The sequence below is a fragment of the Gymnoscopelus braueri genome, assembly GCF_963280865.1.
Source record: "Gymnoscopelus braueri genome assembly, chromosome: 10".
In the NCBI taxonomy this organism is placed as follows: domain Eukaryota; kingdom Metazoa; phylum Chordata; class Actinopteri; order Myctophiformes; family Myctophidae; genus Gymnoscopelus; species Gymnoscopelus braueri.
Window position 1 is genome coordinate 34,435,866 of NC_137611.1, and position 16,724 is coordinate 34,452,589.

General features: G+C 42.9%; 1 protein-coding gene across 1 annotated transcript in view; it reads left to right on the forward strand.

The window, feature by feature from the left end:
- Window positions 1-16,724, forward strand: part of rnf220a (ring finger protein 220a) — a 146,211-nt gene that overhangs the window by 99,544 nt on the left and 29,943 nt on the right. Inside the window, 4 exon segments of the mRNA XM_080438998.1 lie at window positions 4,673-4,721; window positions 8,812-8,907; window positions 12,503-12,545; window positions 16,070-16,194. Of these exon segments, the coding sequence (XP_080295124.1) occupies window positions 4,673-4,721; window positions 8,812-8,907; window positions 12,503-12,545; window positions 16,070-16,194 (313 nt within the window).

The following is a 16,724-nucleotide window of genomic DNA, read 5'->3' on the forward strand; positions in this document are numbered from 1 at the left end:
CGCTGATGTTTATTCTCTTTGTTGGCAGAGGTAAGGCCCCTGTTCAGCTTTCAGGCACGCACAGACACACACACACACACACACACACACACACACACACACACACACACACACACACACACACACACACACACACACACACACACACACACACACACACACACACACACACACATTGCAGACACACACACACACACACACACACACACACACACACACACACATTGCAGACACAGCTATGCACATACAATATACATACACATACACATAAATGCAAGAAGTGCATACAGTACATACAGTATGTATGCAGAGGCAAACATACTTGCATGAGAATATCTCTTTCTCTCCCTCCCTCCCTCCCTACCTCCCTCCCTCCCTCTCTATCTCTCTCTCTCTCTCTCTCTTTCTCTCTATGTGTCTCTGTCTGTCTCTGTCTCTGTCTCTATCAGGTGCATTATGCACAGAATCATGCAGACACACACAAACAAATATTGAACAATTATATCCACCTTTCTTGACACTACGTGAATTGTATGTCCCCCAACACAGTTGGGGACGAATCAAACATGGAACGCATGCCAAAACAATTCTTTGCACAAGAATGTTTACACCATGTCAAGGACCCCCAAATTATGTATTATTATGAATTAGGCCACAGACCCCCATCTGAAAAAAAAATTTATGCTAGGGACCCCCTTAAGTGAAGATTTGTGTTAACAATGTTTTTAAAAGACACATTCTTTCAAGATTTGTTTATTTTATTTTAAAAATAGCAGTTCTACAAGCGCACAATGCAAGCTCACATTGCAACACGTTGTGAGCTGTATGTGAGCTATTTTGGAATAGCCAAAGTATAAAATTGAGTTAAGTGGTTACATTTTGATGCTGGACCCCCTGAACGCCTCCAAAAAATCCTGGGGGTCCCCAGACCACACTTTGAGAAGCACTTCACTTTTTCCTTCCTTCCTTCCTTCCTTCCTTCCTTCCTTCCTTCCTTCCTTCCTTTCCTTCTTACTCCCTCTTGTCTGTCTGTCTGTCTGTCTGTCTGTCTGTCTGTCTGTCTGTCTGTCTGTCTGTCTGTCTGTCTGTCTGTCTGTCTGTCTGTCTGTCTGTCTGTCTGTCTGTCTGTCTGTCTGTCTGTCTGTCTGTCTGTCAGCAGTAGAGAGAGAGAGAGATGGAGAGAGTAGGACAGGACAGCAGTAGAGAGAGAGACAGATGAAGAGAGTAGGACAGGACAGCAGTAGAGAGAGAGAGAAGGAGAGAGTAGGACAGGACAGCAGTAGAGAGAGAGAGATGGAGAGAGTAGGACAGGACAGCAGTAGAGAGAGAGAGATGGAGAGAGCAGGACAGGACAGCAGTATAGAGAAAGACAGGAAAGATGACTGCAACCAGACACAGTTAGTCATGAGCGGTGATGGGCCTCTTTGAATTTATGACGATGCAAGGAGTGCGTTTATTATCCAACAAACAGAGAGTGTGGTGTCTGTGTGTGTGTGTGTGTGTGTGTGTGTGTGTGTGTGTGTGTGTGTGTGTGTGTGTGTGTGTGTGTGTGTGTGTGTGTGTGTGTGTGTGTGTGTGTGTGTGTGTGTGTGTGTGTGTGTGTGTGTGTGTGAGAGAGAGAGAGAGAGAGATACCCCAGCGTGTGTATGCCGATTTATAACCCGTCAAACCCTCAGTCGCCTCTTCTGATTTGTGGCGTACAGATCAATCACGGAGGGGGCAGGACAACAGGGCTTATTAGGTGGGCAGGGGGAGGGGCATGTTGCCTAACCATGCCCTTGTCTGTCATTTATTACTGACATAATGGCACAGACAATCCTTGCCGGGATCAGAAGAAGTTCAGCCAATGACATGAATACGTTACAGTTATACTTTATTAATCCCCATGAGGAAATGCATTTAACCCATCCAAACTATTATTATTACTACTACACTTGAGCCCTATTTTATACTTTGCCATACGATGGTGTGGCACGACAAAGATAGCCGATCTACAAGCTCACAACGTAGCGTGATGTGATACGAGTAATGCACAACACCAGAGGGAGCTCCACTGATCTCATTCCCCGGATAGAGATCAGAATAGAATAGATTTGGCACAAACATGGGGTTGAATTAATTCTACTATTATGCCACCAAAATGTGGAATGCCCAACCAACAGCCATCAAATAGTGTGACTCCCTACCCTCCTTCAAAACCATAAAAGCCATAAACGAGCACCTGTCTGCAATTTACAACTGGATCTAGACAAGTCCTCTAGCTTGCCAAAAGAAATGAACCCCCTCTGATGTTCTGTAAATATACTTGTTGCGAACGCGGAAGGAGGCGCGGCGAAGCCGCGCCTCCGACCAAGTGGAGCTTACTATGTAACCCTGCTCAGGTTGTGTGTCTGTATGTCTGTCTGTCTGTGTGTCTGTGTGCATGCAGTACCTATGTAGAGGGCGCCAGAGTGCAGGAATTTAGACAATGCAATACCCCACACACACACACACACACACACACACACACACACACACACACACACACACACACACACACACACATCACAGTGAAATAACACGGATTACAAGTCCGTAAATACACAATATTTTCGAGCTGCGTTCGCTTCCAGCGTTCGCGCGTCTTACTTGTACTACTCCTAGTATTGATGATTTCTTGTATAGTATTGTATTGCATGTCTTTATATGTCTTGATGAATTGAATACATAGGACAACAATGGAAACAAGCCCTTATCCTTTTAGCATTATTGTTATAACTGTACCTCTGTACTTTTTGCAAACTGTTGATAAAGTAATCAATCAATCAATCAATACATTATGAGCGTGTAGCATGACAATTTTCATCATTTTCTGAATTTTTTGTGTGCCCTATAATGATCTGCCTAAAATAGGGACACCAGGCAGCTCCATCACGACCAGTGCATTGAGTCATGCATGTTAGTGTCTCTAACGTGCTTATTCTACCAGTCATTGCATTACGCATTCCAGTATTTCTCTATTAATAAACCAATCAAGACAAATCATGACATTATATGTATGAATGGCAGACACTGTATTAGACCACCGAACGTGAATGTGCACAGCACTTTTTGAGTCAAGTTGAAATTTGGACCTATCACAATCATTTATCCACTTTATCCATTTTTATATGTTGGCTATTCAAAAATAGCAGATGTAGAAGCTCGCTGCGCGGCTTGTAAATCTGCTATTATTGAAATGTATTGAAAATGTTTGGAAGATTTGGAATAATTTTGATTTAACATAAATCTTCTCTTCTGGGGGTCCCTGGCTGGCACAAAACATTTTCAGATGGGGGTCCGCGGCCAAATATATATCAATTTGGGGGTCCTTGACGTGAAAAAGTGTGTGTGTCTGTCTGTCTGTCTGTCTGTCTGAGTCTGAGGAGGGCTAACAGGGCTCAGAGCAAATATGACATCCCTGTCTCATTTTGTCACCTCAAACCCGCTGCCGCCACTCTGACATTCATCTCTGTGTTTGGGTGAGAGACGGGAGAAATAGATGGAAGGAGAGTGAAATACACAAAGGGACCAAGGGACAGAGAGAGGAGGAGTGGAGGGAGGGAGGGCTGAGAGAAGATAGAAAGAGGTAGACAGTCAAAGTGACAGACATAAAGAGATGAGAATAACTGGCATGGAAAAACCTGCTTCAATGAAAGGGTAGCAACAATACATGTCGTGTGTGTGTGTGTGTGTGTGTGTGTGTGTGTGTGTGTGTGTGTGTGTGTGTGTGTGTGTGTGTGTGTGTGTGTGTGTGTGTGTGTGTGTGTGTGTGTGTGTGTGTGTGTGTGTGTGTGTGTGTGAGAGAGAGAGAGAGAGAGAGATACATGATGGATTGGGGATGAATGATTGGAAGTCAGTATTATTAAACAGAAGTGGTGAGGGCATACATTCTGCCAGCATCTGGCACAGACACATTAAATCACGTCACGTCATGCGCACACACACACACGCACACGCACACAAACACACAAACGCACACAATTCTTTCTTTCTTTCTTTCTTTCTTTCTTTCTTTCTTTCTTTCTTTCTTTCTTTCTTTCTTTCTTTCTTTCTTTCTTTACTCCTCCATCCATCCTTCCTTCTTCTCTGTGTCTAATATAATGTTTACAAGGCAGCAGATTGTCCTCCACATATTTCAAAGTCCACAGTGGCCTAGGGCCCACTGCAATGACAAATCAAATCACCGCAAAATCAGTTATTTCCTGCTTCTGCCACCGCAACACAATGTGTGTGTGTGTGTGTGTGTGTGTGTGTGTGTGTTTTTGCTTGTGTGTATATGTGAGTGAGTGGGTGATGTGGGAGAATTATTGCTTCAATAAAAAAAATTATCCAGCCAATCTGTTTAGCAGTGGTACCGTTAGCTGTAATGGATTCAAATACCAGTCAGGGGAATGGGGTTGGTAAAGATAGATGACATGAATGCATGGATGGAAGTTTTATTTAGGGTTTTTCTTTTTGTGAATTTCGGTTGACATGCAACACACAGCATGCACACAGGATTTAAATCCATATTTGTGTATGCCTTTACTGCTCGCTAAACTCTCTCTCTCTCTCTCTCTCTCTCTCTCTCTCTCTCTCTCGCTCTCTCTCTCTCTCTCTCTCTCTCTCTCTCTCTCTCTCTCTCTCTCTCTCTCTCTCTCTCTCTCCACAGTAAGAACCCCTCACCCAAGGATGGTCTCATCACTCCAGGGACCCCTAAGGTAAGATAGACTCAAATTATGCTCTATTCTTTCTTTGTATTTAATACATAAAAAATAAATAAAACATGGTCAATTATTAATTCAGGGAATTGCCCTTTATGTCACACTCAAGCAATAAGGCTTAAGTATTCAATAGAGTCATTCAAAACCATTCATAGAATCTTGTGTGGTGTGGAAGACTATATTCATATTCATAAAGCCAAAATGGAGAATAGATCTGTTGATAAGGAGTGAATCTAAACCCACGCCATCCGACCATGTCTACATGTTACAGACAGGTGGTGTACATGTTATAGACACGTGATGTCTTGTCTGCAGACATAAGTTCATTAGCCTACGTCACCCACTCCTTTTTCTTCTGAAATGACACCTAAATAAATAAAAAAAATGCAACATATCCACTGAATCTCTGGCGAGGTTCTCATCATATCAAATTTATATCGTCGCTGTCGGGGTGGAAACCTCATTATGTCCAAAACTGTTACTTTTCAGAATTCAAATAAAAAAATGGCAAAAGTAGCAGATCTACAAGCTCAAAACACGTCGCTTCGCGTCGCGTTTCGAGCTTGTGGATCTGCTACTTTTGCTGCTGTCGTGTGACGCTGTATCATGATGAAGTAGGGCGTTCATTTACGTAAAAAAACACAACAAGTTTAAATACTGTATGGCCATAAGAGTTATACAACGCCAACGATATACAGTATATACTGTAGGCACATGAGACACACACACACGCACACGCATGCACGCACGCACACACACACCTCGCATTCCAAAGCAGGTTTTCAACCAGCTTCAGGAGGAAAGAATGAAGTTGATAAAAAAGAAGTGTACAGTATAACAGAGAGAAGTGCAGAGGTGGAATGCCTGAGGCTGAGAGAGAGAAGGAGATAAGAGGAGTGGTGGGTAGAGATGACGTCACTGCAGCACTACAGTACATCATAAATAGTACTGCTGATGGTACAGTATGTAGGAGTATTACTGTGCCCACTATTTGGCTGACATTTAGAGAACACCAGCCGTATTCATTTACAACATTTTAAATGCATCCGAGGGCAGGTATAGAGGGTTCTCCTATATTCCTCAATAAGCACCAGTGTACAGTATGTATATTATACAGGCTAGTAGATTATATCACTTGTAGGTATTTACAACTAGAATTAGAGTTAAGCATTGTTTTGGGCGTGACATTATAACAAATAATGGTCAAAAGTATTGTAATTAGCAGATATGCAATTACAGTGAGATTAAATATATAGGGCTTAAGTTTGGGCTGGATTCTTTTTTGCAAGTTGCTTTCATTGCAGGGCCCAATGGGGCCTCTGGTACCATAAGCTAGTAACTTTTGTGATCTCCAAGGTGATTTGGGGAGCCTCCCTCGTGGCTTCTACCTTCAGGTCGTGACCCAGGCCTTAAAAAGAGCACTCGTGGTCAGGGGGAGGCGGGGGGGGGCTCGTTCCAGACAGCGGTGGAGTTAGGGGGTCAAGGGGTGAGCGTCAGCGGGGCATCTCCAGGCGTGCCTGAGCATCAGGGAGCACGTGTTTAGTATTCCGTGGCGGCGGCGTGGAGAATGGAGAGGGCTGGTCCGGAGCATGGGGGCCTGTGTTTACAGCGCGTCACGCTGCCCACCCCGGCCGCACCGGAGATTAACCCCGACGCACCTCCTCGCCGGCTATCAGCCGCCGTTAGCGGCTCCTTAGTGGCCTCGGGGTCTCTGTCGCCATGGTGACCCCTTGCCAACCGTGCGTGGGGATAATCTATGAGTGGAGCGTAATGGAGGCGCCGGGTGGCAGGGCAAAGTGGAAGAGGAATGCCAGGGGGAAGAATACGTGATAACCCCCAGGGCACATGCACATGCACATGCACATGCACATGCACATGCACATGCACATGCACATGCACATGCACATGCACATGCACATGCACATGCACATGCACATGCACATGCACATGCACATGCACATGCACATGTTCAGGGTGGTAGTTCTAGCAGGTGAAATGTTCAGACTGACATACAGACTAAAGCAGATCATTCAGAATGTGAGAGCTGCATGCCCATGCATACTGACATGCTCTGTTATATGTGTGGTCTGACTGAAGAGCATCCACAATGGTCTTAAGTACAAATCATTCATGTCTTTTTGACTGGTTCAGTTTCAAGACCAATTTAACTTTCCTACACTTGACCACTTAAGCCTATTTTATACTTTGGCTATTCTAAAATATGCATGGCTATTCTACATGTTGTGAGCCTGCAAAGCTGCTTTGAAATGTTAAAAAAAACAAAAAAATATATATATTTCTTTTAAGAAAAAAATGAAAAAGGGAAGCCAGGGTGAATGTGGTTAAAGCATAGTATTAGGCGAGTCTCATAAAATGATGTCTTGTCCAAATAATTTTCATGGCCAAAACGGCTGTGCACACATGCAGTACAAATACGCACACACACACACGCACACACACACACACACACACACGCACACACACGCGCACACACACACACACACACACACACACACACACACACACACACACACACACACACACACACACACACACACACACACACACACACACACACACACACACAGGCATAAAGGGAGCGTGCATAATGTCCAATTTAGCGTGGCAGCTCTGGGGGGCTGGTCATTTCTCACTTATTATTATTAGATTATGGCTGTCGACCACTTAAGCCTCTGCTCTGCCCCTTTCTGCTTGATTAATAGGAGATGACTGTAAACACAAATATTTCATAGCTGCCTTGTAAAAACACATGCTCCCATACGCATAAAAACACACATAAAATGCACATGTGCACACGTATAAAAAGAAACACACACAAACCGCACTGGCACGCGTGTGCTTAGACACAACCACGCATGCACAGGTGCACACACAGACGCACACTCGCACACACACACACACACACACACACACATACGCACGGGTCTCTGTCCAGACTAGTAAAAAATGGAATTTTGCTCTTTCTGTCTCTCCATCTCTTTCACTTGTCTACTTTCGGTTACTCCCTTGTTCATTTGAGGAATTAACTGGATTGGCTTGGTCAGTGAGTGGGTCTTGTGTTGTGTGTACTGCGTGTGCAGGTTGTGCTGCTTGTGTGTGTGTTGATGGTATTAGAATCGGCGTGTGTGTGTGTGTGTGTGTGTGTGTGTGTGTGTGTGTGTGTGTGTGTGTGCGTGTGCGTGTGCGTGTGAAGTGTTGTGAGACAGCTTTATGGACAGACAAAGTGTCCCGTAATGTCGGATAGTTACGGTCCTCTCTTCCTCTTCCCAGGCATTTACCCTTCCACCTACTCCTGTCCGTACACCTCCTCCTCTCCTCCTCTCCTCCTCTCTTCCTCTCCTCCACTCCATAGCCTCTACTCCTCCTCTCCTCCTCTCCATAGCCTCTACTCCTCCTCTCCTCTCCATAGTCTCTACCCTTCCTCCTCTCCTCCTCTCCATAGCCTCTACTATTCCTCCTCTCCTCCTCTCCATAGCCTCTACTATTCCTCTCCTCTCCTCTCCATAGCCTCTACTCCTCCTCCTCCTCTCCTCTCCTCCTCCTCTACCCTTCCTCCTCTCCTCCCCTGTAATGAGTTCTTCTTCTCTAACTCCTCTTAACATCCCATAAACACTAACTCTAATCAGTGGAAGGTATTTTATAGACAGAAGTCTGGCAGCTTGTTGTCGTTGGCGCTGACGTGTTTTAGCGTGCGTAGCGCTAACGCTCTACTAATTCTGGAGGGGTGACGCTTCCTGTCTTTATCACACACACAAAAACAGAAGATAAAAGATTGTTTCGGTTCAAACTTAAATGTGGGCAGATTGATTCAGATGGCTTTGTGCACAAAGCCATATGAGGGACGAGTAAATGATGTATCTTTGTTTGGAAATGTGTGAAACAACATCTTGAACTCAAGGAGAGTAGTATTTGAGATTGAAGAAGAAAAAAGATTAAGGTCTGTGATGGTTTGTGTATTTAAGATATGTGAATTTGCTCCCCTTTTTTCAACTCCCTCCTCTTTTTATCCTATTGTTCCCTATATTATTTGTGTGTTTTATTCAACTATCTCTCTCTCTCTCTCCAGTCATTGCTGCTGTCCGTCCACATCAAGCGTGAAGGAGAGTCCCCTGTTGTCTCGCCTCTGTCTTCCGAAGATGCCCATCACTCCGACAGATACCAGGTCACTTACTCACTCTCACACACACACACACACACACACACACACACACACACACACACACACACACACACACACACACACACACACACACACACACACAGACACACACACACACACACACACACACACACAGACACACAGACAGACACACACACACACACACACACACACACACACACACACACACACACACACACACACACACACACACACACACAGTTTACTCAGCAGTCATCTCAGTCATCAGAAGATCAGAATACTCCTATATTCAATTTAAAGCTGATGCCCTGCTTTTTCCATTAAAGGGTGATCATTGCTGTAATTTTTTACCTGAACTGAAAAACAAACTACAAATTCAGCCGAGGGTTTCACAACCCTTTAAATAACCTTAACTCAATATCTACGCTTATCTCTTCTATCTACCGTAGAGATTTGTCCAAGTGGTAATGGCGTGTGTGTGTGTGTGTGTGTGTGTGTGTGTGTGTGTGTGTGTGTGTGTGTGTGTGTGTGTGTGTGTGTGTGTGTGTGTGTGTGTGTGTGTGTGTGTGTGTGTGTGTGTGTGTGTGTGTTTGTTTGTTTGCAAAATGCCCTTCCTGCTCCGGTTGGCAAATACCCACTAGAGTTTACCTCGAGTAATAGGGCCTAATCTCAATTACATCTCAGCACACACATGCATGCACGACAACCCATGCACTTTTGTGTGTTTGTGCGCAATCGTGCACGCTCACACGCACGCACGCACACACGCACACACACACACACACACACACACACACACGCACACACACACACCAGATTAACTCCATGGATTTAAACTGCCCTGAGGTAAATGTGTTTTACAGCATGAACTAATCCTTATTCAACGACAACCAGTGAGCTGACTAGGAAAGCATTCTTATTTACAGAGCTACAGCCTGGGGGAAGAGTTGCAGGGCCAGTCTCATGTCACATACTGTACACAACACTGGAACATCTGGGGGTTAACCACTTGAACCCCGGCATCCCTATTCTGGGGGACGTTCGCCAAACGTTTCCCCGAAAATAGGTGGTTAAATCAAATGCCTTGCTCAAGGACATAGTCCTTATGGAAATAGTTCTCATTCTAGTTGTAATTCTTCGGCCAGTCTGATGATTTGGGTAACCGGAATAGTGGGCCGCTGAGAACACTGGGCACCATTTAAAAAAAGAAATGATTCATTCTACATTTTATTTTTATTTGATTTTATTAGATTTTATATTTACATTTATTTTAGAAATGGGTAGCCTAATACATTATTTATTACATTTAAATGTGTAGCATTTGCAGAAATATTGGGTCTTAATTTAAGACCCAATATGTTACAAATGCTACAAAATCTGTAATAGCAAATCATTTTGGGGATAAACAAGAAGTTGATGGGTAAATTCGGTCTGATAATGATGGACCGTGAATCTTCAAATCATACATTAGGCTACTTCAGACCATTCTCCAAAGCATGCATTTTTTTTTTTTTTTTTTTTTTAACGTTTTGGAAATAAACGGGCTATTTAACATCGAGGTGCCCACAAGGTTTAGTTGCCCACTGGACCCATACCCGATGATTTGTACCAGTATCCCTCTGGTCACAAGTGTAATCCCTGCCTACTTCTCTCAACCTTGTGGCCCTCCCTGACTACTGGGATGAACCATCTGTCAATGTATGCTGCAGTAGTGTTTTATTCCTATAGCTGTGATGTATCACAGGGTTAAGTGGGTCTCCCCTCCTTCACCATAAAACTGAAACTATTAAGTCCATGCAAACGTTACGCCCATACGTTCAAGATGACACAGCTCATGAAGGCCTTAGAGCCATAAAGTAGATTTTCTCATTAAGTGAAACTGCTGAAATCGCCTTATATTATACAAATGATTAAGTCAATGGTGGTTCTCTTCACCCCCGAAAAATGTTATTTGTAGAAGACTGCTGACGTCTTCTCAATCCCTCTGTGTCTCTTTCTCTCTCATTCCCTCCGTTGGTGTCTCTTTTACTCAGAAACTCCCTTTCTCACGCTCTCTTCACATTGCTTGTTCTAAACATCCTTGGCCATTAGTTTATCATTACAATATCGTCTCTGTCGGCTGGAAACTGTTATTTTTCAGGGAGAGAGAGAGAGAGAGAGAGAGAGAGAGAGAGAGAGAGAGGCAATGAGAGGCAATGAGAGGGGATGGGTGATAGAGAGGAAAGAGGAGGAAGGGAAGAGAGGTGAACATAAGGAAAGGATGGAAGCAGAGGCGGTCTGCCTGCATGTCGAGGCTGGCTGACGGATGAGGCTGTGGCAAAGAGGAGATTGAACCATGTGCCTGGTCACTGTGGCCATTACAGCAACTACTGTTGTTTCAGTCAGCACATACAGACCCTAGATGTGGGGGCGTGCACAAAAAAAAACAAGGGAGAGAAGAAGGAATTTGCTCTCCTTCAGTTTATTCATCAACTCTATGTTTGAATGATAATAATAATGTGCCACCAGTGGTGATCTGTCTTTCCACATAGCCTAAATACTATATTATGTTTTCTTTCTTTCTTTCTTTCTTTCTTTCTTTCTTTCTTTCTATGTATGTATGTATGTATGTATGTATGTATGTATGTATGTATGTATGTATGTATGTATGTATGTATGTATGTATGTATGTATGTATGTATGTATGTATGTATGTATGTATGTATGTATGTATGTATGTATGTATGTATGTATGTATCTATCTATCTATCTATCTATCTATCTATCTATCTATCTATCTATCTATCTATCTATCTATCTATCTATCTATCTATCTATCTATCTATCTATCTATCTATCTATCTATCTATCTATCTATCTATCTATCTATCTATCTATCTATCTATCTTTCTTTCTTTCTTTCTTTCTTTCTTTCTTTCTTTCTTTCTTTCTTTCTATCTATCTATCTATCTATCTATCTATCTATATTTTTGTACAATACAATTGATGTGAAGTAAGATTGCAAACGTTTGATATAAGAGCACTTTTGCCATGAGTACTGTTTAATGTTTAATCTGAACAGTAACAATTAATCTTTGTTGTAGAAGAAAACAATTAGACTTTTTTCCCCCCACAACTCATTCGATACAACCATAGACTGTAATGCAGCTCACTCTGTCTGGAGCCTCGGCGTGTTGCTTCCCTCTAGCGGCCAAAGCTCGAAATGACACGAGGTCTTCCCCACTTCCCGTCACATGATCAAAACAAGCTAACATGGCGCCGGGCATGAGAGTATTCTACGATGTAGGCTCCACTTTTCAATCCTTCTCCATCCATATAGATTGATGGATACGGCGTTGCATTTACAGTAATGAACAATATCAGGAGACATACATGAGACGTTTGCACAAGTGAGTTTGAGCGGCTAGAAGTGAGGGTTCAATGAAACTTGACAGCCCTGTAATGGAGGAGGTGCAACCCACAAGAGAAGTAGGTTTTGTTTACAGTCCCCCACAAGCCCGTAGTATCCAATGCAATCTTACTCGGCAGAGTTATTTATATGCCTATAAACTCAAAATATTGATTTTTCACTGTCTAATGGACATTTTCTCTGTTTCCTTTCTTTCCACTTTTGCAGACATTTTTACGAGTGCGGGCAAACAGGCAAACAAGATTGAATGGTATGTATTTCATAATGTCTCTATCCTTCACATGTCAATGGGTTGTTTTCATTCATATTTTACCTGCAGTCATTATGAATGAATCATGAGGGTCATGGGAATTATGATGTGATGTGTTCAAGTCAAGTAAAGTGCGAGATATTTCATAAATTCTCATTTTGGAAGTCAGTGAAATTGAAACACTAGTTGAAGTGACTGTGAGTCGATTCTACTATTCATGCACAATAATCAGTATATATATATATATATACACACACACACACACACACACACACACACACACACACACACACACATAAAATAAGTGTACATACAGTATATATACAATACATACAGTGTATGCATATTATGATTATATTAATATGCATGCCTGTTCCATTATTTTCATCCTGTTTATTTTCAGTAGCAGTTTGGCTGCAGAAACATTACATCAAGTTTAACATTAGCCAATTATTAAGGGGAAAATACATAAGCAGCAGTGTTTGTGACAAATCTAAAACAGGCTAAAGTCATCATATGATATGACTCTAAAGACATTAACATTTAGCAATTTTCTAGACGAGCGACCCACCTGACTGAATGTTTTTTTGTGTGTATATTATCAGCCCATTAGTCCATTGAGAGAACCTGCTCTGTACATGAACACTATTGGTTTATATCATCAGTGAAAAACAGCATTGTCCCCACCTGTCAGCCTTATTACAACGCTCACATTGACAGTCTGAAGTCATTTAGTAAATCTACTATTAAACGTTGTCACAAGACACATACTGTAGCACCTGGTGTTTTAAAGCTGATGAATAAATAATGAAATTAATCAATAAATCAAATCAACCCCAGTCCCCCACAAAACACACCAATAGTCCTTATTATTGAGGACAAGTGATGAGAGAAATCTAATTATCACTTTCCATTGACTTGTCTCTCTTAGCTGACTGGCCTCTTTGTCCTGATATGCTATTAATAAGTTATTATTGTGTTGCTAAAGAAGCTTTTCATAAGCAATACGATACCCAACACCGGTCTTTCTGAGGTTATTCCATCCAATCCCAGTGACCAAATGGACCGAAAGCTAGCCAAATGTAATCAGTATTTTGTCTATCACCGTTTGTATGTCACATATAGCCACAACGCACAGATCACCGTTTTGCTTCTCTGTTGTCATGACTCATGCCCATTCAGTCAGAGCCTGTGAAATAAGCCAATGTAGACTTTGTTTAAACTTCGCCCCCCAGTTCCTCCCATTCTGCCCTCATCTGGAGCCTAGCATCCTCCTAGTGGGTGGGTGGGGGGCAGCCAGATCCCTGCCGGACCTAATTAACATCCCCTCTCCTCCCTCTATTTAATAACGCCCCCCCTCGATTAGCGTCAGCCCAGAAACGGGTGAGGAAGAGGAGGCCTTTTTTGTCGCCCTCCTTCCATCTTCTTTCCCTGCAGTTACGGCACACATCTTGTGCCCTGCCCTCCCTCCCTCCGTTCTCCTCCTCCTCCTCTCTGTCCCTGTCCAGGAATGATGCTCCCTCATGGCCTCCACTGCTTTCCCAGCCAGCTAAAAATTAATGTCCCCGCGCGCCATTTGCAGTTAAGAAAAAACGACAGAGACTTGGGGCGCTATTGCGGCTGCTCTGCTCTGTTAAATTTCTAATTATGTGCGTGTGCGTGTATAAAGGGAGTGGGCTGGCTGTCACAGGGGGATGGGGGCAGTGTCAGTCAGGGAGGATAGGAGGTAGTTATGATGAACAAGGGAGAGGAAGTGATTTTTGATTCATTGATTGAATACTTTATTAACAGTTTGGGAAAAAGTACAGACGGTACAGTTATACAATATTGCTAAAAGGATAACACAAAAAGCCCTGAGAGCTTGTTTCTATTGTGGTCCTGTGTATTCAATTCATCATGACATATATAGACATACAATACTGTACAAGAAAGCATCAATACTAGGAGCAGTAAAAGTATATTTACAGAAAAACTGAAGCAAAGAGAGAGTATCAGTGTATAAGTGGTTATATCGTCGTCATCTAGCATCGCTCAGAGGCTGTGGAAGTACTAGCTTGACTCTCTTCCCCCAGTAATGATTTAAATATCTGCTTTGTTTATCCCATAACCAAATGAGACATTTATCCCATCGTCTTCAGATGCTCATGACAATCTTTGTTTAGTACCCTCCAGGCACAGGCCTGGCTGTGACTGAGTTCTGGCCCTTCAGATGTAGTTGTTTAAGAAGCCGTCAGTTGATGTAAATCCACAGTTATAATTGTGTCATATCAGGTGGAGGAGCCTATGATAATAATGTAGCCAGAGACAGGAGGCTGTTGGTGTGTTCGTTTTCATTCAGGGCACAATATTTATATTAACTAGCCTCATAGTTGCTCCCTGATTAATTAATTTAGTTTATGTCAACTTTATTTTACCAGATAGTCATTGATTGGGATTGGGGGGGGGGGGTGTGGATTATAGGTTTAGCTGTGGGGTTGCTGGGGAGAGAAGAGCAGGTTAATGAAATAAATATCGTCTCTGTCGGTAGGAAACCTCATTATGTCCAAAACTGTTATTTTTCAGGATTCAAATAAAAAAATAGCAAAAGTAGCAGATCTACAAGCTCAAAACGCTGATGTTTTTGTGTGACGCTGTGGTATGATCAAGTAGGACATCAATTTATGTTAAAACACAAAAAGTTAAAATATGGAGATAATACGTTTCTGCCTGACGGCAACGAAATATCTATGCTATACTGTAAAACATTGAGATGGCCCCATCATCTCATCCTTTACACCCAGGCCCAGGGAACGTTCCCTTTTTTAAATCAGTGAAAGGTGCTCCACTGCCATCATGTCAGCATTGCATTGTGTTCGATGGCTGCATACAATTGAAACAATCAGCAAGGTTAAATTGTTGAGCCAACAAATGCTGATGCCAGACACATGCAATGCCACTGCCACTCACATCTAGTATATTGAAATAATGAGGAAAAGCTGTATTATTTTAGGGCTATAATTGTAGAATGGTTGTTTTTCTGGCTATTCATTCATGTCATGAGTGACTGGAGTTCCTGAAACGTTTGTGTGTGGACAGTCCCAAAATTATGAGCGGTTGTCCAAACCAGTGTTGTTTATACTGGAGGAGAGAAATTAAAGGGATAGTTCACCCCATAGAGACTTGAATTCATTGTTATTTTTTAGTTTTTGTCGCATTCCTAAGCCAATAATTTGATGACCAGCGAACCGGTAGGCAGTGGTTCCGGTAGGAGACACAGACCCTTTGTGTCTCCTACCGGAACCGTTGCCGGTCATCAAATTATTGCTGACAAAAAAAATATCCATGAATTCATGTCTCCATGGGGTGACTAATCGATAGAAAAAAAAGTCATTTTGGGGGTGAACTATCCCTTTTAAGCCAAAAAAAAGTGTTGTTGGCCATGTAGCCCAATTTGTTGTGGTTAACCCATATCTCTCTCTCTCTCCCTCTCATCATGTCCTTCCATCCATCCCTTCCTTCTCTTCTCCATCTCTCCCTTCTCTCAGCTCGCATAGGCAAGATGAAGAGGAGGAAACCAGAGGATGGGGGGCAGGTATGTCCTCTGTGCAACGCCCCGTTGGCTGGGAGTGAGGAGGAGATGAGTAGACATGTGGAACAATGCCTCATCCAGGTAGTGACACAGCCCGGGCTCAAACCCCCGCCTACCGACACCCCCGGAACAACCTATCGACTCCTCTCTTCCTGTGTAGATGCTGACCAATCACCTCCTCTGTAGACTAGACACTTACTTCCTGTAGTTTGGTGGTTCTCAAAGTTGGGGTCCAGGGACTCTCAGGGTTCCTTGAGGGGGGTTCTAAATTGACCCTTACAATTCTGTAACTCTGACAGTGTACACATGGAACCAAATGGACCCGTTAGGGTTGTATACTGTTGTATACTGTCAGAGTTAAGGGGGGGTCCTTGAAATTTAAAAAGTTTGAGAACCACTGCTGTAGTTGTAGCTCACACGGTGCCTCGAGCCAATTGCCTCCCCTGTCTCTCTCTCTCTCTCTTTGTTTTTCTCCAATCTTTCTTATAGATTTTCATCAGTGTCTTCCTTAGCCTTGTTTCTTAGAGCAAATTGCAAGTTGCTTAACTGCTGATGATCATCAATCACCAGTCACCACTATATCTACCTCCATGCCCTACTGATTGCTGACC